The 22,985-nt window shown below is 49.8% G+C and overlaps 1 protein-coding gene across 7 annotated transcripts in view; it reads left to right on the forward strand.

Annotated features, from left to right (window-relative positions):
- EXOC6B (exocyst complex component 6B) overlaps positions 1-22,985 on the forward strand; it is a 304,572-nt gene that overhangs the window by 197,616 nt on the left and 83,971 nt on the right. For all 7 annotated transcript variants that reach the window (XR_011337398.1, XM_069856623.1, XM_069856625.1 and 4 more), the window contains one exon: positions 14,038-14,179. Coding sequence is in view for 6 of the 7 variants with exons in the window: in XM_069856623.1 (XP_069712724.1) it covers positions 14,038-14,179 (142 nt within the window). In the remaining variant the exon portion in view is untranslated. The remainder of the gene's footprint in view (positions 1-14,037; positions 14,180-22,985) is intronic.

The following is a 22,985-nucleotide window of genomic DNA, read 5'->3' on the forward strand; positions in this document are numbered from 1 at the left end:
TAGCGTCATTAGCTGGGGAGAAGGTTGACCTCTGCTTAACCCGGGAGCGCTAGTTAACTCGAATCCTGGTAAGCCAAGTTATCTTGTAATTACATGGTTTTCTTGTCTGCTTTCAGCGCTTTGAAAATTAATTGAGGCGAAAACGCTTGGTCCCATAAATCCTTTAAACCAGGGTGTGCGCCCTTCCCTAGATCTTGCTTCCCTTTGTGGAGTCAACCTTGGCTTGGCTTTGATTTTATATTTTACGAACTTTGATTTATCAACCTGTTTTGTGCTTCCTTTTGCGTGTCCGGACGCACGCAAAGAATCAGATGTGCGGTGTGGAGAATTTGGCAGCTAAAAACCCACCCTCAACAAAAAAAAAAAATCCATCCAAACTTTCCTGCTGCTTCCTGCAGCAGAGCCCCAATCTTCCCCTTCCAAAAACCCCAAAAGAAGTTAAAGTATGTAGGGTTTTCCCTCCCCTGAGGCTCAAATTTAAGTAAAACAGGAGATTTTGCAATGATCTGCCTCCCTCTTATTTAATTTGCTGGCAACTTGAAGTCTTGGAAGGCTTCTCTTAAGTTGGAAACCTGCAAAGGAACATTGGTGAACACCATGTCTGCTTTGAAAAGCCCCAGATATTATAGAGCTTTGGAATAGTTTGGTTTGGAAGAGACCTTAAACATCATCTAGTTCCTACTCCCCTGCCACGAGCAGGGACATCTCCCACTGGATCAGGTTGCTCCAAGCTCCATCCAGCCTGGCCTTAAACACCTCCAGGAATGGGTAGCCATGACTTCCTTGGGGAACCTGGCCATCCCCACTCTCACAGGAGAACACTTCTTCCTAAGATCCCATCTCAATCTCCCCTCTTTCAGCTGTAAACCATTCCACATGGTCCTGTCTCTGCCCTCTCTGATCAAGAGCCCCTCCTCAAGACCTCCCTGTCCTTGAGGAGCCCAGTGTGCAAACGCGATGTCCTTTGGGGTCCCCCTATAGAGGTCACTCGAATTGAGGTTGCGTGGAGAAACCTGTGGAGCTCCTGGCCGTCATTTAGAGCCGATAGCTGCGTGCAGGCAATTGAGTGTTAGTGGTGTGGTTGAAATGGTTAAGGATACGTCGTTTCATGAGCACCATAGCCTGGAGAAGAGGAGGCTGAGGGGAGACCTCATTGCTCTCTCCAACTCCCTGAAAGGAGGTTGTGGAGAGGAGGGAGCTGGGCTCTTCTCCCAAGGGACAGGGGACAGGACGAGAGGGAATGGCCTCAAGCTCCACCAGGGGAGGGTCAGGCTGGACATTAGGAAAAAAATTTTCCCGAAAAGGGTGATTGGTCCCTGTTCGAGGCTGCCCAGGGAGGGGGTTGAGTCCCCTTCCCTGGAGGGGTTTAAGGGCCGGGTGGACGAGGTGCTGAGGGACATGGGTTAGTGCTTGATGGGAATGATTGGATTCGATGATCCGGTGAGTCTTTTCCAACCTGGTGATTTTATGATAGTGGTGCACGTAGAGATGTCTTCTCCCTGGACCTTGTACTCTAGGTTAGACATAACAGCAAGAAAGAGAAACAAATCATATAGAATCACTGGATGATTTTGGTTGGAAGGGACCTTCAAGCCCATCCAGTTCAAACCTCCTGCCATGAGCAGGGATGCCTTCAACTGGATCACGTTCTTTAAAGCCTCATCTGACTTGGTTTTTAAAAGAGCAGATCCTATGGGTTTCTTGTGATTGCCATGGTCTTTCTTCATTGGGTTTCCTGAAGGGCATAAGGACGTGAGGGTGGGGAGGCCTTGGCCCAGGTTGCCCATGGAAGGTGTGGCTGCTCCATTCCTGGAGGTGTTCAAGGCCAGGTTGGATGGGGCTTGGAGCAGCCTGGTCCAATGGGAGGTGTCCCTGCCCATGGCAGAGGGATGGAATTGGATTTTATTTTAAGGTCCCTTCCAAGCCAAACCATCCCCCAGTTCTATGAGTGAATTTAAAAAAGTGACAGTAATTTCTACAGATTTCACCCTCCATCTTTTTCTACTCTCTGGTTTTCATCTATAACATCTAAATATTGAAAATATAAAATCAATGTACAATTCAGTTTATGAACAAATCTAAAATGCGCTGAAGCTCCATACGATTTTTGTGTTGGTCACTCTGTCATCGGAGTATTTTAGGAGTAAAAATATCTCCCGGATTAGGCATTGACGGCTCATGGAGTGGAAACGGAGTGGGCGGTTGGGTAGTTTCTGTTTGAGATCATCCTTTCTCCCAGTCTGTTCACCATCTGGGCCTTAAGTCATGCGTAAGTTGGGTTTGCGACAGGCGGCCGTACGTCACGGCAACGTGCCGACCCTTCCTTCGGCGTCTCGGCACGGAGAAATCTGCGTAAGCGGAGGATCCAGCCCATCCTTGTGTGTGCGAAGGGTGAGGAACCCTTCTCGGGGTCAACGTGCTGGAGGGCTCTGCCATGAGCATGAGCGCCTTGCGCTGTGCTCGAAGCCTTGACATCTTTCTCCTGTTATTTATAACAGCAAATGAGCATTTTGGAGCATCTTGGAATGGGTTGGGTTGGAAGGAACCTTAAAGATCATCCAGTTCCAACCCCCCTGCCACGGGTAGGGACATGTCCCACTGGATCAGGCTGCTCCAAGCCTCATTCCTCCTCCAAGCCTCATTCCTCCTCTTTAAGTCTTCTGCTGCCACGGTTGGCAGATGCTTTGCCCTGATAAATCAGCAGAAGGAAGCACGGTTTGAGCTCTTCGTTAGGGCAAAAAAAAAAAAAAAAAATAAGAAAACAATCTGCATTCAATCAACTTTTTGTTTCCAAAATGGCAGCTGCTTTGTATTTAATAGAAACTCTGACTCTTCCCAATGGAAAGAATGTTATTCCCAAAGCGGATACAAAAGAAAACAAAAGCCACAAAAGAGGGGGATGAAATATGTCATTTATTCTTTTTTAATTCGCGTTCGTTCCAGTTGTGGAGCCGCGCGCTGCGATCGGGGTCGGGCCACGGCTCTGGTTTGTGTCAAGTTAACTTGGAAAATCTCCTCCTGTGGACACGGTGACCAGGACAGAACCTCAATCCCTGTCAGAATAGGAGCAAGAATAATTAAGGTTCCTTTTTGTGTACGTACAGAGACTCGTTAAATGCAGGTTATTTACTGTTTTAATTCCTTTGCAGGCTTTGAGTAGGGATATGGTCTACTGGTGGACTTGGCAGGGCTGGATTGTTGGTTGGGCTTGATGATCTTAAAGGTCTTTTCCGACTGAAACCATTCTGTGGGTATAAATTGGAGAGGGGAGGATTTAGGCTAGACACGAGGAAGAATTTCTTCATGATGAGAGTGATGAGACAGTGGAACAGGTTGCCCAGGGACGCTGTGGCTGCCCCATGCCTGGAGGTGTTCAAGGCCAGGTTGGATGGAGCCTTGGGCAGCCTGGTCTAGTGGGAGGTGTCCCTGCCCATGGCAGGAGGTTGGAGCTAGATGACCTTTAAGGTCCCTTCTAAGCCAAACTATTATATGATCCTGTCCTAAGAGATGTCTCTGCTGTTGGGGCACCATGTTTTGTCCTTGATATCTGTTATTGCTGGGCCTTAGTGTCCTTTCCAGATGTGAATGATCTTTGTGGAGAACAAAATTATGAACATGGGTAGTGGAGAAAACCGAGGAGCATCAAAGCCCAGTCTGGGGTGTTGAGTCACACCATGGAGGTATCTTCTCACTTGGTTGGAGCACCCCCCATATGAGGACAGCCTGAGAGAGTTGGGATTGTTCAGCCTGGAGGAGAGAAAGCTCCAAGGAGATCTTATAGTGATCTTCCCGTACCTGAGGGGGCTCTAGGAAGGCTGGAGGAGAGACTGTTCACAAAGGCTTGTGGTGATACCACAAGGGGCAATGGGGATAAACTGGAGAGGGGCAGATTTAGATTGGATGTGAGGAGAATTTCTTCATGATGAGGGTGGTGAGACACTGGAACAGATCACCTAGAGGAGTTGTGGCTGCCCCATCCCTGGAGGTGTTCAAGGCCATGTTGGATGGGCCTTGGGCGGCCTGCTGTGAGGTCTCCCTTGAACCTTCTCCAGGCTGACCAACCCAAACTCCTTCAGCCTGTCCTCACAGGGAAGGTGCTGCAGCCCATTTTTGCTGAGCTGCTCTGGACAAGGGAACCTCGAGCCTTGTCCTCAGCCAAAACAGCCTCCAGCTGTTGACCTTGGGCATCTTCGACGCAGCCAAACTGTTACGTTTTTTCCTCTTTTATTGGAATGTGAGGTTTGTTGTTTTTTTCTTATCGAGCAGAACTGGCTGGTTTATTTTTTGTGTGGTGAGGATAATTGCTGTATTTGCTTTTTTATCCTCCTTTTTTACTATTTGTCTGGTTGCCTCCGAGCTTCTGTTGGGGGTTCAGCTTCACCGTGTGTTTGTCTTGCAGCCGTATCTGTGACAGCCTCCTGGTTTCCCTTTCATGCTCAAAATAGAAGAGAAGCGGTAGATGTTTACTTCAGAAAATGACACCCCGTTGATTTTTTTTTTTTTTTTACATACCTGGAATCCAGCCACTTAAACATGAGGTTGAAAGCAATCATGCTTCAGGCAGATGGTGGTGACCTTCCAGGGTTGTTGAAAGAACTGTTCTTTCAGGTGCCTTCAGCTTTCCAGGTGAGTGGGTCTTTGCACGAGATGGATTTCACTCAAAATTAGTTGGTGCTGCGTTAAGGTTTGGCTCCTCGTAGGTTTATGGTGAACCTGAGATGTTTCAGGGGTTGAAGGTTCTTGAACCAAGCTGCTGCATGATACGGGTGGTCATAGAATCATGGAATCGTTAAGGTTGGAAAAGACCTCTTAGATTATCCAGCCCAACCCTGCTGTACCTGATAAACCGTGCTCTGAAGTGCCGCCTCTACGTGTTTGTTGAACCCCTCCAGGGATGGTGACTCCACCGCTTCCCTCAGCTCCTTCTTCCAATGCTTGACCAGCGTCAAAGTCATGGGAAGATCAAAATCCCAGTTTGACTCAGAAAAGGTTATGACAGTACCTCGGTGGGGATAATCTGTTTAAATCTAGTAGTTTGCTGATGGCACCAAAGGTTCTTCCATGGATGATTTCAACTTGCCCTGCTCCCTGTCCAGTAGGGTGGGGAGGAGAGCAACACAACAGAACATTGATCCTCCTAAACCAGAAACCGCTGGTCTGGCAGGTCCTGAGCAGGAGAGGCCTTTCCTATTCTGGGTAAACCAGGCCAAGGATGCCTGTCCTTCTCACTGTGAGGAGCAGGATGGATTTGGAGGCTGTTGACCTGAATGTGACGCCATTGGCTGTTCCAGTAGGTCCCTGCTGTGCATTGAATCCAAAATTCCTCTCTCAGACACGATGCATATAGTCGTTGCTTCTCCTTTCATAAGTTTGGCCGTAAGGAAACCTTTAATTTTCATAAATTTGAGCATGAAATCCAAGTAATATGAAGACCTGATGGAGTTCTAAGGCTGAGGAACATCCCTTTCCCCAAGAAGCATTGCTCATCACCAACCTTCTCTTGTTGGCTGGAAGGTTTTTTGTTCTTAGCAAATTTGGAACCCTTCTGAATGTCAACTTGGAGCTTGGTGCCAGTCACCTCTTTCCAAGTCTATAAGTCAACACGCTGGCTTCAGTTCAGGTCCCGGGAGGACTTCATGGACATAAAATATGGACCTTGATGGTAATGGAGATCAATAAGTGGTGGTTGCAGGTGTGTCACCTCTCGCGTTCCACGTGGATTGCATCTAATGCAAAGCAACAGGGCTCAACCCGTAGCTGATGCTCTGGTGGAAACCAGTAACTGCTCTGCTCTCCTCCTTCTATAATTCAAACCATTGTGGGAGGAAAATGTGATTTCTTCTGCTTAATAAGGTTTCTACAAAGAGAATTAATTAACTAATTAGGTACTGCTCCCTTGATCCCTAAGCTGAAGTTAACACTCTTAGGGATGGATTTGATTCTTCTGGGATGAGTGGTGTTGTCTGACCGTGTCGTGCATCACAAGTTGTATCATCTGGAGAAAGACAGATGATTCTCCTTTTCTATTAAACATAAAGCTTCTTTGAATAATTAACTTTTCTTTTTGCTAATCTGTATTTTGCCCAGTGATTTGACGCTTGGGCTGTTGTGTTTTAATGAAACGCGGTTGTTTCCCTCCTTGCATGTTAATCTGGTATGTGCAGTTCTTTAGATCATCATCTTCTCCCTTTTTAAACCCTGGAGTAGATGTTTTCTCTACCTTTTCCTTAAGTTCTTCGGTGCTCTAAAGCTCTAAAGTTGATTTAGGAAGGTCCCCTGGCCTTCTCCCTCCAGTGGGTCCATGTGGTCCCATCCTGTGGGTCTGTAGGTACAAGCTTTGGTTTTGGACTGTGCTCCTGAGTTGTCCCTCGATGCTGTCACCTCTCAGTTCCATCAGAGATCATAGAAGGAAGAATCATAGAATAGTTTGGCTTGGAAGGGACCTTAAAGTCCATCCAGTTCCAACCACGTGCCAGGGACACCTCCCACTGGATCAGGGGCTCCAAGCCCCATCCAACCTGGCCTTGAACCCCTCCAGGGATGGGGCAGCCACCACATCTCTGGGCAACCAGAGCCAGGGCCTCCCCACCCTCACAGGAGAACGTTTCTTCCTAAGATCTCATCTCAATCTCCCCTCTTTCAGCTTCAATCCGTTCCCCTCCCTCTGTCCCTGCCCTCCCTGATCCAGAGCCCCTCCCGAGCTTTCCTTTACTCTTGGACAACCTGCTGGAGTGTCTTCTGAGCCCCTGGGCTTGGTGACTGTGGCCAAGCTGGTGCCACCACCGCAGCGGTAGGTGTGTGCCGAGGAGCCCCTCTCCCCTCGCCGCGAGGTGGGTAGTGGGAGCCGATTCCTGATTGCGCGTTAAGATTAAGGGCTATTTATTTTCACAACCATTCCGTTTCAGTAGCTTTTAATGAGTCCTTTGATAGCGAGTTCCTTAATTAACGAGGCAGCTTTTCAGCGTTTCCTTTCCCTAATTGTTAACATATTGGCTGTTTTCAAACAAACGAGCTACGGGGAGCAGGGTTGGAGCCTCCACGCTGACCTCCCTCGTGGTGGCTGTGTGTCCTCCTGGGAGCACAAAGGCTTCAATCTGCTGCCCAAGGTTGAAATGGAGATGAAAAGAGGGGCTGGAGAACCTCCGCTCTGAGGCCAGGTTGAGGGGTGGGGTTGTGCAGCCTGGAGAAGAGAAGGCTCCAGGGAGACCTTGGAGCACCTTCCAGTATGTAATGGGACTCCATGAAAGCTGGGGAGGGACTTTTTGCAAGGGCCTGAAGGGATAGAATGAGGGGAAATGGCTTTAAATTGGAAGGGGAAGATTTAGATGAGACATTAGGAAAAAATTCTTTACGATGAGGATGAGAAGGCCCTGACCCAGGTTGCCCAGGGAGGTGGTGGCTGCCCCATCCCTGGAGATGCTCGAGGCCAGATTGAGTGGGGTTCATAGAGTCATAGAAGCGCTTGGTTGGAAAAGACCTTTGAGATCATCGAGTGCAACTGTCCACTACTAAACCATCCCCAAGCACCTCATCTGCCTGTCTTTTAAGCTCCTCCAGGGATGGAGACTTAAACATCTCCCTGGGCAGCCGTTCCAGGGCCTGAGAACCCTTTTAGGGAAGAATTTTTTCCTGATGTCTAATCTGAACCTGCCCTGGTGCAACTTGAGGTGTCCTTGTAGGGTTAGAACAGGATCATCTTTAAGGTCCCTTCTAACTCAAACCATACTATGATTCTGTCATTTCTTGGCTCATCTCCTGAAGTCTGATTGACTTGGTGGGTTCCGTGGGGAGTAGCCCATGGAGATGTGTTCAGGTAGGCACCCTTTGGTTGTGTCTTTAGGAGAGCTTCAGAGGTTTGGCTCTGCCCTTTCCCTGGTTGGCATGGCCACAAGGAGCCTTTCTGGATGTCCTTCCTACCTGTGTGTCCAGAGGAGGCTTTGGAGAGACAGGGAGGGTGCTGTCGCCATAAGAGCTGCCATTGAAGCATGTTGTGAAGACCCTAGCTGCAAGGAGGACCCATCAAAGGCCACGGAGAGGGATTCATTGCCGGGAAAAAAATGATTATGAACTGATTTGAGCTTCAGAACAAGAAAACGTGGCTTTTGCTCTGGTAATATGCTCAGAATTGCTTTTTTTTCCTAAACATTGGACCAAGCTGGAGCTTGGTGGCTGTGACCCAGCAGGTGCTTGAGCATCTTGGCCATTGAGCGCTCTCAGCTTTCTTCCATGACCCCATTCTCTTGCACGTGTTTCCCGCATGAAATTGAGTTCATTTTTTAATGAGGTTTGCAAAGGTCTTGAATAAACTCTGCTCTGGAGGCATCCCTGGCATTGCTCGGTGAGATTTTAGGCTCTTCAGCTTTCTGTCAGGTTGATAAATGAGTGGCTGGTGACCTAGAGGTGTTATTTTATCCCCTGCTCTGCAGACCGCTCAGGTCATTCTTGTGTTCCTCCTCCTTTGCCTTCCTCTCCAAGTCAGATCTTGCATTTTCGATCAGTTGTTGCTGGCCTGGAGGGACCAGAGGCTTCAGGCAGGTAAAGCCTTGCTGGCATAGAGGAGGGACAGAGCGCGATTGGGAGGTAGCCCAGCAATTTCGGAGAATCATAGAATTGCTTGGTTGGGAAAGACCTTTGAGATCATCGAGTTCAACCCTACCTGTCCAGTGCTTAACCATAGTCTTGAGCACCTCAACTGCCCGGCTTTTAAACCCCACCAGCTATGGAGACTCCACCACCTCCCTGGGCAGCCTCTGCCAGGGCTGGAGAACCCTTCCCATGGAGACATTTGTCCTGATGTCCAATCTGAACCTGCCCTGGGGCAACTTGAGGCCATTCCCTCTCATCCTATCACTGGGGAGAAGAGACCAACACCCACCTCCCTACAACCTCCTTTCAGGCAGTTGTAGACAGTGAGAAGGTCTCCACAGTCTTCTCTTCTCCTGGCTGAACAACGCCAGGTCCCTCAGCCGCCTCTCATAACCCTTGTTCTCCAGCCCCTTCCGCAGCTCCGTTCCCTTCTCTGGACGCGCTCCAGCCCCTCAGTGTCCTTCTTGGAGTGTGGGACCCAAAACCAAACCCAGGATTCAGGGCGTGACCTCACCAGAGCCAATTCCAGGGGCACAATCCCTTCCCTGCTCCTGCTGGCCACGCCGTTTCTGATCCAAGCCAAGATGTCATTGGCCTTCTTGGCCACCTGGGCCACTGCTGGCTCATGTTCAGTCGCTGCCAACCAACGCCCCCAGGTCCTTCTCCTCCAGGCAGCTTCCCAGCCGCTCTTCCCCAAGCCTGGAGCTGCATGAAGTTGTTGTATCCCAAGTGCAGGACTCGGCCCTTGGCCTTGTTGACCCTCATCCTGTTGGTCTCGGCCCATGGATCCAGCCTGTCCAGATCCCTCTGTAGAGCCTCCCCACCCTCAAGCAGCTCGACACTTCCACCCAGCTCAGTGTCATTTCTTGGGGCGCTGGCACGGGGAGAGCCTCTGGGAGTGCCCCTGGTTCCGCCACGCGCTCTCAGAACTCATCAAGGTAATTAGCACGAGGTCTGAGCCATCCCTGCTAAGCGCGGCGGCTCCTCTGAACCGCGAGGTTTTCTAGGAGCACCGACGTCTAGGGATGACATCTCAGAGGCATCCAACTCAATCTCCATGCCAAGGTGCGTGTCCTGACACTGCTGCTGTGGGTGGGGCGCCTTAATGATTTTGGGAGGGAGGAGAGGCTGGTGGAAAGCACGTCCGTCATGGGCTCCGCGTGTGCTGTGTTGGGCCAACACCCCAGGACGAGCAGAGGCTCTTCCAGCAGCGCAGGAGAGCTGAAAAATGAACTGTGGGAGAGGGAAAATAACACTATGGAGTCAACCTCCATGGCAAATAAAAGCCAAAGAACGAAGATGGGCTCATTCTGGTGTGAGGATGTAGAGTCATAGAATGGTTTGAGTTGGAAGGGACTTCAAAGCCCATCCAGTTCCAACCCCGTCTCATGGGTAGGGACACCTTTCAGTGGGTCAGGTTGCTCCAAGCCCCATCCAACCTGGCCTTGAACACCTCCAGGGGTGGAGCAGCTACACCTTCCCTGGGCAACCTAGGCCAGGGCTTCATCACCCTCAGCATCAAGAATTTCTTCCTAATGTCAGATCTAAATCTTCACCCTTCCAATTTAAAGCCATTCCCTCTTGTCCTATCACTCCAGGTGCTTGTAAAAAGTCCCTCCTTAGCTTTCCTGGAGCCCCTTCAGGTACTGGAAGCTGCTCTAAGGTCTCCCTTTAGCTTTCTCTTCTCCAGGGTGGACCTGGACCTCTCAATCTGTCCTCAGACCAGAGGTGTTCCAGTCCTCACATCATCTTTGTGGCCCTTGAATCACAGCCTTGGATCATCTTTGTGACTGGGAAGTGTCTGTTTTCTTGTGAGGGCGAGGAGACCCTGGCCCAGGTTGCCCAGAGAAGATGTCTGCCCGATCCATGGAGGTGTTCAAGGCCAGGTTGGATGGGTCTTGGAGCCCCTGATCCAGTGGGAGGTGTCCCTGCCCATGGCAGGGGTGGGACTGGATGAGCTTTGAGGCCCTTTCTAACCCAAACCATTCTGGAGTTCTATGATCTAAGATGAAAAATCAAGGTTTTTTTAAAGCAGAATGGGCTTTAGGTCTCTGAACCTTAAAAGAATGGAAGTAGAAGTCTGGATTCTCATCTGGGTAAGAAGATTCCACTTTGGGGGTTCAAAGAGCATAGATTTGTACCTGAATGCAGGTTTGGGCCAGACCAAATCCTGTTTGAAAAAGGAAAGAAGACAGAAGCTGAGCCAGAGGTTTGTCCCGTGCTTGGTGGTTGGATCTCCTTGACCATCTCTGCAATAGAAAATGGTCCTAGAATGTCCTGAAGTCCTACTTACGCTGCTTTCGTGGTGATGACTCAGCAGACTTCTGGGGCTGTCAAGCCCTGATGTTTAAATTAGTTTTTTCCATCTCATCTTCCTTATTAACTTGACGTTTCATCTCAATTATTTGCTCTTCTTCACGCCCTCCTGGTGTCTCTTGTCACTCACTCTTGGTTGGGGCAAGCCTGGCTGGCCGAGGAATGCGTGCACCAGGGCAGGGTGTTTGTTGAGGCTCTTGAAGGTGTAGGTAACCCTTTAGGTACCTCCGTGCATGCTCACTCGAGCCTAGCTTGGTGTTAGGAGAAGGTTGTTCCTCTTAAATCATAGAATCTTTAAGGTTCAAAAGATCTCTAAGATCTTCCAGTCCAACCATCAGCCCAACATCTCTGTGTGTACTAAACCATGTCCCCAAGTGCCACATCTACAAGTTTTTTGAACGTCTTCAGGGATGGAGACTCCACCACCTCCCTGGGCAACCTCTAACAATGCTTCACCACTCTTCCAGTGAAGAACTTTTTTGTAATATTCTGTCTGAACCTCCCTTGGTGCAACTTGAGGCCATTTCCTCCCATCCTATCACTTCTTCCTTGGGAAAACAGACCAACACCAGCCTCGCTAGAACCTTCCTTTCTGGTAACTGTAGAAAGCAATGAGGTCTTCCCTCAGCCTCCTCTTCTCCAGGCTGAACAGCCCCATAGCCCTAAGCCACTCCAAGACCCCTTGTTCTCCTGCCTCTTCCCTAGCTCTGTTCCCCTTCTCCAGACACGTTCCAGGACCTCAATGTCCTTCTTGGAGTCAGGGGCCCAAAACTGAACCCAGGAGTCAAGGTGCAGCCTCACCAGCTCCAAGTACTGGGACACGATCCCTTTTGTACTCCAGCTGGCCACCCCATGGCTGATCCAAGCCAAGATACCACTGGCCTTCTTGGCCACCTGGGCCACTGCTGGCTCATGTTTGGCCACTGTCAACCAACACCCCCAGGTCCTTCTCCTCCAGGCAGCTCCCCAGCTGCTCTGCCCCAAGCCTGGAGCTGCACGGGGTTGTTGTTAATGAAGTGTAGGACCCAATATTTGGGTTTGTTGAATCTCATACAATTGGCCTTAGCTGATGGATCCAGCCTCTCCAGACCCCTCTGCAGAACCTTCCTGCCCTCCATCCATGGATCCAGCCTGTCCAGATCCCTCTGTAGATCCTCTCTGCCCTCCATCCGTGGATCTAGGCTGTCCAGATCCCTCTCTAGATTCTCCTTGCCCTCCATCCGTGGATCCAGCCTGGCCAGATCCTTCTGCAGAACCTTCCTGCCCTCCATCCATGGATCCAGCCTGGCCAGATCCCTCTCTAGATCCTCCTTGCCCTCCATCCATGGATCCAGCCTGGCCAGATCCCTCTGCAGAACCTTCCTGCCCTTGAGCAGATTGACACTCCAACCCAATTTGGTGTCATCTGCTAATTTCCTGCAGGGTACGAAGGTCACGGAGCCCTGTGCCCCATTCTCAGCGTAGGTGGGGGTCTGAGGGCACGGCCGCAAGGCTTTGCTTCCTCATCGTCTTGCTTCCATCTCAGCCTTCTGCTCACTAACACCTCAAAACTCCTCGGTCAGAGCAAAAACTCAAGTGTCTGTTGCAAGTAATGAAGAAAAATCACGGTTGGGTAGCAGCTTCCCACCGCGCCCGGGGATGAGGGATTGATGCGAGCGGTGTTTTAAATAACCAAATGTGTCAGAGGGGCAGAAGTAAATGATGAAAAGCAAGAAAACACCCGGGGCTCTGCTAAACTTTATGGTTGCTATGCTTCATCTTCATTTTGGTGAAGGTGTTAGTTTGGAGGTGAGTAATGAACCCTCCTGGAGCCTGGGAGCAGCGTGAGCAGTGGAGATTAACTACCCTGCCCCGTAATGCATGGATCTGCTTTTTTTTTTTTAATATAAAGTGCTTTTTTTTCCCCTCCTGCTGTGGATGAAAATGGCCTGGAGATCCAGAAGTAACTTTGCAAAGCTGGTAAAAACACTCCCCAACTCATACATCAAACGTTCGCTCGTCTCTGTGTGCGGCGGGAGTGAAACACGGCTTGAAAAGGCTGCGTAACCCCCTCGCTTTAATCCCAGTTTAAACACAATTTGTAAAGAGCTTGTGAAAATCGTTGGGATCTCCTAAGCCACTCCTTGCTTTCAAGAAGGCGCGTTGAAGCCTTTTGTGTGTGGTTGAAAGCATAATCTCCTGCTTGGAGCTGGTTGTGTGGTAGCCAGAAATATTGTCGTAGAATCGTAGAAGGGTTTGAGTTGGAAGGGACCTCAAAGCCCATCCAGTTCCATCCCCTGACATGGGCAGGGACACCTCCCATGGACCAGGCTGCTCCAAGCCCCATCCAGCCTGGCCTTGAACACCTCCAGGGATGGGGCAGCCACCACATCTCTGGGCAACCAGAGCCAGGGCCTTCCCACCCTCAGCATGAAGAATTTCTTACTGATGTCTAATCTAAATCTTCCTCCTTCTAGTTTAAAGTCGTTCTCCTCATCCTGTTACTTAAGGCCCTTGGAAAAAGTCCCTCCCCAGCTTTCCTGGAGCACCTTCAGTATTGGAATGTGCTCTAAGGTCTCCCCAGAGCCTTCTCTTCTCCAGGCTCAACAACTCCAACCCTCTCAGGCTGGCCTCCTAGCAGAGGTTCTCCAGCCCTCACATCATCTTTGTGGCCTCCGCTGGACCCATTCCTTCTTTTCCTGGGGCTTCCAGAGCTGGAGACTCCACTCCAGGTGGGGTCTCTTGAGGACAGAGTAGATGGGGAGAATCACCTCCCTCGCCCTGCTGGCCTCGCTGCTTTGGATGCAGCCCAGGATGCAGTTGGTTTTCTGGGCTAAGTCCTAAAAGGTGATTCCCTTGAAAAACAGTAGTTGTGAGATTGAGCTCTGCACAAAGGTCCCATTGCAGATGGGAGATGTTAGAGACGCTTGAGTAGAGGATCCTTATCTGAAGTTCCTGGCTGCCCAGGGAGGGGGTTGAGTCCCCTTCCCTGGAGGGGTTTAAGGGACGGGTGGACGAGGTGCTGAGGGACATGGGTTAGTGATTGATGGGAATGGTTGGACTCGATGATCCAGTGGGTCTTTTCCACCCTGGTGATTCTATGACTCTATGATTCTGTGCTGGACGGCCTTGCTGAGTCTCCCTTTTCTCTTGCAGGGGAAGGTGGCGCAGACGGCGTGCATGTCGGCGTGCAAGCACCTCTCCACCTCGCTGATGCAGCTGCTGCTGGAAGCCGAGGTGCGTCAGCTCACGCTGGGCGCCTTGCAACAGTTCAACCTGGACGTGGAAGAGTGCGAACGTAAGATCTTCTCGTTTTCCATGTCTCCTTTGGCCACGGGGAACAGGACAAGAGGGAATGGCCTCAAGCTCCACCAGGGGAGGGTCAGGCTGGACATTAGGAAAAAAATTTTCCTGAAAAGGGTGATTGGTCCCTGTCCGAGGCTGCCCAGGGAGGGGGTTGAGTCCCCTTCCCTGGAGGGGTTTAAGGGCCGGGTGGCCGAGGTGCTGAGGGACATGGATTAGTGATTGATGGGAATGGTTGGACTCGATGATCCGGTGGGTTCTTTCCAACCTGGTGATTCTATGATTCTATGATTTGCATGTGAGGAACCACCCAGGGCTTTCAGTGATGCCAAGTGTCTGGGACTGGTGAAGACCTGCAGGGCTTGCTGGGTCTGTCCGTGATGACACTTGGTAATATCTTCAGGACAGAAGAAGTCCAGCGAAATCTAAATGATCAAAGCTTTACGCCTCCTTTTTCTTTTAATACCGCCTTGACGCTTTCTAGACCATCCCTGCTTTTGGACATGGAGCATTTTAAAATAAGAGGAATTAAGAGTGGCTGAAACATGACGAGGGCCAACAAAAATCAGTTTACTTGACACTCTTTCTGAAAACAATAACTGGCTTATGTTCTAAAGAAGTTCTGGTCCTCTCCTGACCTCAGTTGTTTGTCTCCTCTATCTGCTGCAGGGAATTATTTCTCAAAGCGACCCCTTTTTGCAGAGTTACTGGTATGGAAAAGAGATGTTTGGGGACAAAGTGATGACATCTGTTCCTAGGGGCGGATGGAGCATCGTGGTGCCAGCACCAGGGCTTTGCTCTCAGCCCTACTTGTTTTGCTTAGAATCGTGGAAAGGTCTGGGTTGGTAGGGAACTTAAAGATCATCCAGTTCCAAGCCCCTGTGACAAGCATGGTCGCCTCCCACTGGATCAGGTTCTCCACCCCCATCCAAGCTGACCTTGAACACCTCCAGGGATGGGGTAGCGACAACTTCTCTGGGCAACCTGGGCCAGGGCCTCACCACCCTCAGCATGAAGAATTTCTTCCTAATGTCTAATCTAAACTCCCCACCTTCCAGTTTAAAGCCATTCCCCCTCATCCTCTCACTCCAGGTCCTTATCAAAAGTCCCTCCCCAGCTTTCCTGGATCTCCTGGAAGCTGCTCTAAGGTCTCTCCAAAGCCTTTTCTTCTCTAGGCTGAACAGCCCCAACTCTCTCAGCCTGGCTGTCTGCATCCTAAACCAATTAGTACCTTATTTTCAATTTTTGAGGGCTTTTAGCCCTCAATCCCTGCTTATTTGTGTCCCACCAGCGTATGGGGCTGTGCTGGTGGCAGCTTTGTTCCCGCGTGGTGTTCGCCAACGTTGCTGCAAATAATTCAAAGCATTTGGCATTAATAATTGTTTCCTTCCTTTTCTTTTGCTTGCAAACAAGCTCCTGACCTTGCGGTTTTCCACCTCATCTGTGACGTGGGTCACTAAACCACATCTCTTCCCTAAAAGCCCCAGGAAAGTGGATCACATTTAATATGGAATCATAGAATCTTAGAATCATAGACTCATAGAATAGATTGGGTTGGAAGGGACCTTAAAGATCATCTAGTTCCAACCCCTCATTGTGGTTTTAAAGCACAATTCCTTGAATTCCAGTTATTTTGCAAGACAAAACCAGGTGCTTCAGACATTCAAGAGCAGGTGACACCAACCTGAGCAGTGGGGCAGGTGACACGACCCTCCAAGCCCCAGCCTGAGATGCCGTCCTGGGCAGGAGAATGAAGACAAATGCTGATGCTGTAGCCTTCCCATCCATCACTGTCACCCCCAGAAAGGAGAAACCCAGACCTAGTCTTTTTCTTCGCTTTTGGCAGCTAAAAATTACATTCTCTCGTCCCTGTGGCTTTGGGTCTCTCGATCCAAAGAGGGCATTGAGGGACTGGAGGTCCCATCCGTAGAAACATTTGTGCTAAGGTTGGATGGGTCTTTGAGGAACATCATTGAGTTGAGGGGCTAGAGAACATCCAGAGAAGGGAATGAAGCTGGAGAAGGGGCTGGAGAACAAGGGTTATGAGAGGCAGCTGAGGGACCTGGGGTTGTTTACCCTGGAGAAGAGGAGGATGAGGAGAGACCTTCTCACTGTCTACAACTACCTGAAAGGAGGTTGTAGGGAGGTAGGTGTTGATCTCTTCTCCTAAAAGACAAGTGATTGGACGAGAGGAAATGGCCTCAAGTTGATCCAGGGCAGGTTCAGATTGGACATCAGGAAAAATATCTTCACAGAAAGGGTTCTGAGGCCCTGGCAGAGGCTGCCCAGGGAGGTGGTGGAGTCCCCATCCCTGGAGGGGTTTAAAAGCTCAGTAGATGAGGTGCGCAGGGATCTTGTTTTGTGGTGAACAGGTACGGTTGGACTTGAGGATCTCAAAGGTTTTCCAACCAAGTGATTCTATGAGTCTTTGCTGATGCTGACAATAACTTCAATTCTATTTTTGAGAACCACTATCCCAAGTTTTTCATTATAAGAAAAGCCAGTCCTTAGAATGAACACGTATATTTAGAAAACACGCTTCAATTTTTAAGGATTTGTTTGATTTTGCATGTTTTTATCTTTCACCTGAAAGGGTGGGTGCGAATCTCAGTGTCCTTATGGTCCCAGTTGCGTCTTTGACTTCACCTCTGCCTCCCGCCACCTTCCTCTTGGCAGCCCCCAAGCTTTACTTTGTTTGGTTGCTTTATCACATACTTATCAAATTAAAACGAGATTTTATGGCTGTTTGGAGCACTTCCAGTCAGTTCGGTGATGTGGGAATGGAGCTTTGGAGTTTCGATCCTGGAGTTTATTAGGCTTTTTGTTCAAGTCTCTGGTGACTTCCAGAGGTGTGAGTGGGTGGGTTAAGAGAGTGGTGAGGAAAATTAACGAGAGGACTTAGTCATTCATTAAGCGTGATTTGAAGGTGCTGTAGAAGATGTGCTCAATGTTAGAGTAGATATAATACACATTACAAGACGGTGGGTTTATATACACAATACACGATGATTTATGGTGCTTGGGCTTAAAATAAGATACCAGGGAATTAATTCTGTAGACTTACAGCTTCCTAAATTATTTACTGCTTGATATTAGTTGCTGTGAAGAATGGGATGAAGTTCAACGAGGCCAAGAACCACGTCCTGCACTTGGGTCACAACAACCCCATGTAGCTTCAGACTTGGGAAAGAGTGGCTGGAAAGGTGCCTGGAGGAGAAGGACCTGGGGGTGTTGGTTGAGAGAGGCTGAACATGAGCTAGCAGTGGCCCAGGTGGCCAAGAAGGCCAATGGCATCTTGGCTTGGATCAGACACGGTGTGGCCAGCAGGAGCAGGGAAGGGATTGTGACCCCAGGCTCGGCACTGGTGAGGCCAAATCTCAAATCCTGGGTTCAGTTTGGGCCTCTCACTCCAAGGAGGACATTGAGGGGCTGGAGCGAGTCCAGAGAAGGGAATGGAGCTGGGGAAGGGGCTGGAGAATGTGGGTTTTGAGAGGTGGCTGAGGGACCTGGGGTTGTTTACTCTGAAGAGGTCTCTGGGGAGACCTTATCACTGCCTACAATTAGCTCCCTTTCCCCAGCTCTGTTCCCTTCTCTGGATGCCTTCTAGCCCCTCAACGTCCTTCTTGGAGTGAGGGGCCCAAACTGAACCCAGGATTTGAGGTACAACCTCACCAGCACCTAGTCTGGGGGCACAATCCCTTCCCTGCTCCTGCTGGCCATGCTGTTTCTGATCCAAGCCAAGATGCCATTGGCCTTCTTGGCCACCTGGGCCACTGCTGGCTCATGTTCAGTCGCTGTCAACCAACACCCCCAGGTCCTTCTCCTCCAGGCAGCTTTACATCTGCTCTTCCCCAAGCCTTGAGCGCTGCAGGGGATCGTTGTGGCTCAACTACAGGACTCAGCACTTGGCCTTTTTTAACCTCATCTTCTTGGTTGCAACCCCTTGCAAGGTCATGGTGAGACCTGTTGCCTGCACAGTAAATTCCCCTCCTTCGAAACATGCTACGTTGGCATCTTAAAAGCACTGAATATGCAGGATATTAATTTTATGACCTTCAAAAAGAAAGCTTTTGGAGGACTGGGGAGAAGTAATAAATTAAATAAGCATTAAGAGTCAAATCTTGCATGACTCAGTGGTATGAACAGTCGTGTATACGTCAGCAACAACGTTGGTGTGACGAGCAGGGAAGAGCGAAGCTGCAAGGCTGTAAAAATCCTGTTAGGCTGGCTATGATGGTTACCTGTGGCTTTATCTCCTCCAATGAGACCACAACACTGGAGCCTCCAGCTGGCCAAGTCTAGGAGAAGTCTGGCCGGAAAGCTGCCTGGAGGAGAAGGACCTGGGGGGGTTGGTTGAACATGAGCCAGCAGGGGCCCAGGTGGCCAAGAAGGCCAAGGGCATCTTGGCTTGGATCAGAAACGGTGCGGCCAGCAGGGCCAGGGAGGTTATCCTCCCTCTGGACTCGGCCCTGGTGAGACCGCTCCTCAAATCCTGGGGTCAGTTCTGGGCCCCTCACCACAAGAAGGATGTTGAGGCTCTGGAGCGAGTCCAGAGAAGAGCAACGAAGCTGGTGAGGGGGCTGGAGAACAAGAGGAGCGTCTGAGAGAGCTGGGGGTGTTTAGCCTGGGGAAGAGGAGGCTGAGGGGAGATCTCATTGCTCTCTGCAACTCCCTGAGAGGAGGTTGTGGAGAGGAGGGAGCTGGGCTCTTCTCCCAAGGGACAGGGGACAGGACGAGAGGGAATGGCCTCAAGCTCCGCCAGGGGAGGGTCAGGCTGGACAGTAGGAAAAAATTTTTCACGGGGAGGGTCATTGGTCCCTGTCAGAGGCTGCCCAGGGAGGGGGTTGAGTCCCCTTCCCTGGAGGGGTTTAAGTGCCAGGTGGCCAAGGCGCTGAGGGACATGGTTTAGTGATTGATGGGAATGGTTGGACTCGATGATCTGCTGGGTCTCTTCCAACCTGGTGATTCTGTGATTCCTAAGATCTCATCTCATTCTCCTCTCCTTTAGCTTCAAACCATTCCCCCTCATCCTATCTCTGCCCTCCCTGATCCAGACCCCTCTCCCTGGCTTTCCTGAAGCCCCTTTAGGTCCTGGAAGCTGCTCTAAGGTCTTCCTGGAGCCTTTTCTTCTCCAGGCTGAACAAGCCCATCTGAGTCACAACAATGTGTGTGCATGAATGGCTGAGCTGATGTCCAGGGAAGGACAAAAGTCATTATGAAGACGCCTGTTGTTGTCCAGGTGTTGGTTGTAACGCTTGTTCTTTTTTCTTGGCTTTCCATCACCCTTTCTGTGCGCAGTCAGGAGAGATTCTCTCACCTCTTTGTTTAAACCTGAAGTGAAATAAGGCCTGGAGGTGAAATGAATTGCCCAGAAAGACACAGTAGGACACATCTAATTATGTCTCAATTTAGGAGAGTTTTCTGGCTCCAGCCCAACGAGCCAACTTGAAATGGGAAGAAAAAAAAAGAACGACACCTTGGAGAGGGGAAAATAAAACCCTAACACAAATATTTCTGTGAACCTTTAAATAGAGGAGGTGATGCTTTTTTCAGCATCGGCATTTGCTGTTTATAAAAGGTTTGCTTTCTTCCACAAGGCGTCTGAGACCCAAGATTTAACAGCACGTGCAGGGTGATTTTTGTGTTTTGTAGGAGCCTGGAAACCCAGTTCCTTGATCTTTTTTGGACCTCCAGGTCTATCTATATTTATTTTTCCTGTCACCTGTACCTCGGAGGGGGTGGAAAGCAAATCATAGAATCAAAGAATGATTCGGGTTGGAAGGGACCATATAGATCATCCAGTTCCAACCCCCTTGTGATGGGCAGGGACACGTCCCAATAGATCAGGTTGCCCAAGGCTTCATCCAACCTGGCCTTGAGCACCTCCAGCTTCCCTGGGTGAGGACCTCATGAACATCGTGGTGAAGAAATTCCTCCTTATGTCTGGTCTAAATCTGTCCCTCTCCAGTTTTATCCCCATTCCACCTCATCCTATCACTCCAAACCTTTGTGAACAGTTCTTCCCCAGCTTTCTTGTAGCCCCTTCAGGTTCTGGAAGGCCACTAAATGGGACAACCCTGATTTGGACTTTATGACCAAATAAGGGAGTAAAAGTGGGCTGCTGTCACTCCTACAAAACCATTTCCCATCAACATAACCCCTTCCAGCAGTGGTTGAGGCAGATTGTTTTTATAATCCTTCGATCATAAAATAAGCGGCTCCCTAATCTCCAAAGTCTTTTAACGGCTGCTTTATGAGAAATTAAAAAGCGCCGTAAAAATTATATTTCAAACTTCATTTGATTCCCTATTTTTATACAGCCCACTCCTGGGGGCAGTTGATAAGAAACACAGATGTCTCTGCCGAGTTGGGGAATCCTCCAGCCCGGCACACGAGGGAGCCAAAATGCACCAATGCGGGTCCTAACGCAGCCGTTGGCCACCTCCTTTCTGGCTCTGAGGTCTTTCTCATGCCGAAATCCCATTAATTGTGTAGAACACTGGGGTTTGGCCACCATGCCGGAGGGGACCTTTCCCTTGAGCATCATGCAAACGGCTACCTGATGTTCTTCCAACCTACAGCCCATCGGGGATTAGCATTCAGGGGACATTACCTGGTGAAGGGTCTGGAGAACAGGTCCAGTTGGGTCACAACAAGGCCATGGAATGCTCCAGGCCTGAGGAAGAGTGGCTGGAAAGCTTCCTGGTGGCGAAGGACCTGGGGGTGTTGGTTGATGGTGGTTGAACATGAGCCAGCAGTAGCCCAGGTGGCCAAGAAAGCCAGTGGTATTCTGGTTTGAATCAGAAACAGCGTGGCCAGCAGGACCAGGGAAGTCTTCCTTCCCTAGACTCGGCATTGATGAAGCCGCACCTTGTGTCCTCTGTTAAGTTTTGGGCCCCTCCAAGAGGACCTTGAGGGGCTGGAGCACATCCAGAGGAGCGGAACGGAGTCGAGGAAGGGTCTAGAGCACAGGTCTTATGAGAGGTGGCTGAAGAACCTGGGGTTGCTTAGCTTGGAGAAGAGGAAACCGAGGGGACCTCATTGCTCTCTGCTGCTCCCTGAAAGGAGGTTTTTGTGAGGTGGGTGTTGGTCTCTTCTCCCAAAAAAAGAAGTGGTGGGGCAAGAAGAGATGGCCTCAGGGCGTGCCAGGAGAGGTTTAGATGGGATATTAGGAGAAATTTCTTTACTGAAAGAGTGGTGAAACACTGGAAGAGGCTGCACAGAGCAGTGGCGGAGTCTCCATCCCTGAAGGTGTTTAAAAAACATGTAGGTGTGGTACTTTGGGTCATGATTTAGTAGGCACGATGGTGTTAGGATGATGATTGGACTGGATGATGTTAGAGGTCATTTTGAACTTTAACGATTGTATAATTTAAGAGGAATGGAGGTGTAGAGCTTAAGGACATGGTTTAGCAGTTGACCTGGCAGTCTTACATTTATGGTTGGACCTGCCGACCTTAAGGGTCTTTTCCAATCAAAGCAATTCTATGATTCTTTAGATCTTACAGTACTTGAGAGCTTTTTATCATATTAGCGGCTCACGGCCTCTGTGCCTTTCAGATATGTCATTGAAAAGACAAGGTAGATGCTTAAAAGACATCATAGAATCGTGTGGTTGGAAAAGACCTTTGAGATCATCAAGCCCAACTGTACGTGCCCACTACTAAACCATAGATCTCAGCACCTCATCTACCCATCTGTTAACCACCTCCAGCGATGGGGACTCCACCACCTCCCTGGGCATCTTCTGTCAGGGTCTGAGAACCTTTTCCATGAAGATATTTTTCCTGATGTCCAATCTGAACCTGCCCTGGTGCAACTTGAGGCCATTTCCTCTTCCTGCTCACTTGGGAGAAGAGACCATCACCCACCTCGCTCCAACCTCCCTTCAGGCACTTGTAGACAGTGATGAGGTCCTCACTGTCCTTTTCTCCTGGCTGAACAACCCCATGTCCCTCAGCTGCTCCTCACAAGCCCCGGTCTTCGGTGGACAGAGATTCCCCCGCTCTGTAGAATTCATTTACAGTCGATGTCTCTTTTTCTGGTGAGCGTTTGAACTCTTTATTCTTTGTCCATTGTAAAAGGCTTAACGGTTCCTGTTCCTTGATTCTTTCATCGGTGAAATGTTTTGGAAGAGAGGTTCGAGTCCCTCTGTGACCTGCCCTGGGTGGCCCAAGCCTGTAGACCTTGCAAAGACATTACTTTTTTGGCCTGAACACAAGGCTCTCAACCCTTTAGCCTGGCTAAATGCTTTGTACAAACAGCCGCATACTGATCTGCTCTATTCTCTCGTGATTTTCTGCTCAAGGGGCTCTACTGTAGGTGGCTTGCTCGGTTTGCCGCTTGCCTCGCTGGTGGAGACGGCACAAAAAACGAATCCGACAGTACTGAGGCCAGCGCTGCGCTTGGTTGTGCCGAGAAAATTATCCTGAAATCTGGTTGAAGAGATTAAAACCAAGAAGAACTGGCTGTGTCTCTCCTCCAAAAGCTCTGTTCTCGTCTTTGTTTCTTCTTTTCTTTAAGACTTTGACAGGCTGAGAGAGTTGGGCTTGTTCAGCTTGGAGAAGAGAAGGCGCCGGGGAGACCTTAGAGCAGCTTCCAGTACCTGAAGGGGCTCCAGGAAAGCTGGGTAGGGACTTTTTTCAAGGGCCTGGAGTGATAGGACGAGAAGGAATAGCTTTCAGTTGGAAGGGGGGAGATGTAGATTAGACATTAAGTAGAAATTACCTGAGGTTGAGGAGGCCCTGGCCCAGGTTGCCCAGAGCAGGGGTGGCTGCCCCATCCCTGGAGGGGTTCAAGGC

The sequence above is a fragment of the Phaenicophaeus curvirostris genome, chromosome 4 (genome assembly GCF_032191515.1).
Source record: "Phaenicophaeus curvirostris isolate KB17595 chromosome 4, BPBGC_Pcur_1.0, whole genome shotgun sequence".
Taxonomy (NCBI): domain Eukaryota; kingdom Metazoa; phylum Chordata; class Aves; order Cuculiformes; family Cuculidae; genus Phaenicophaeus; species Phaenicophaeus curvirostris.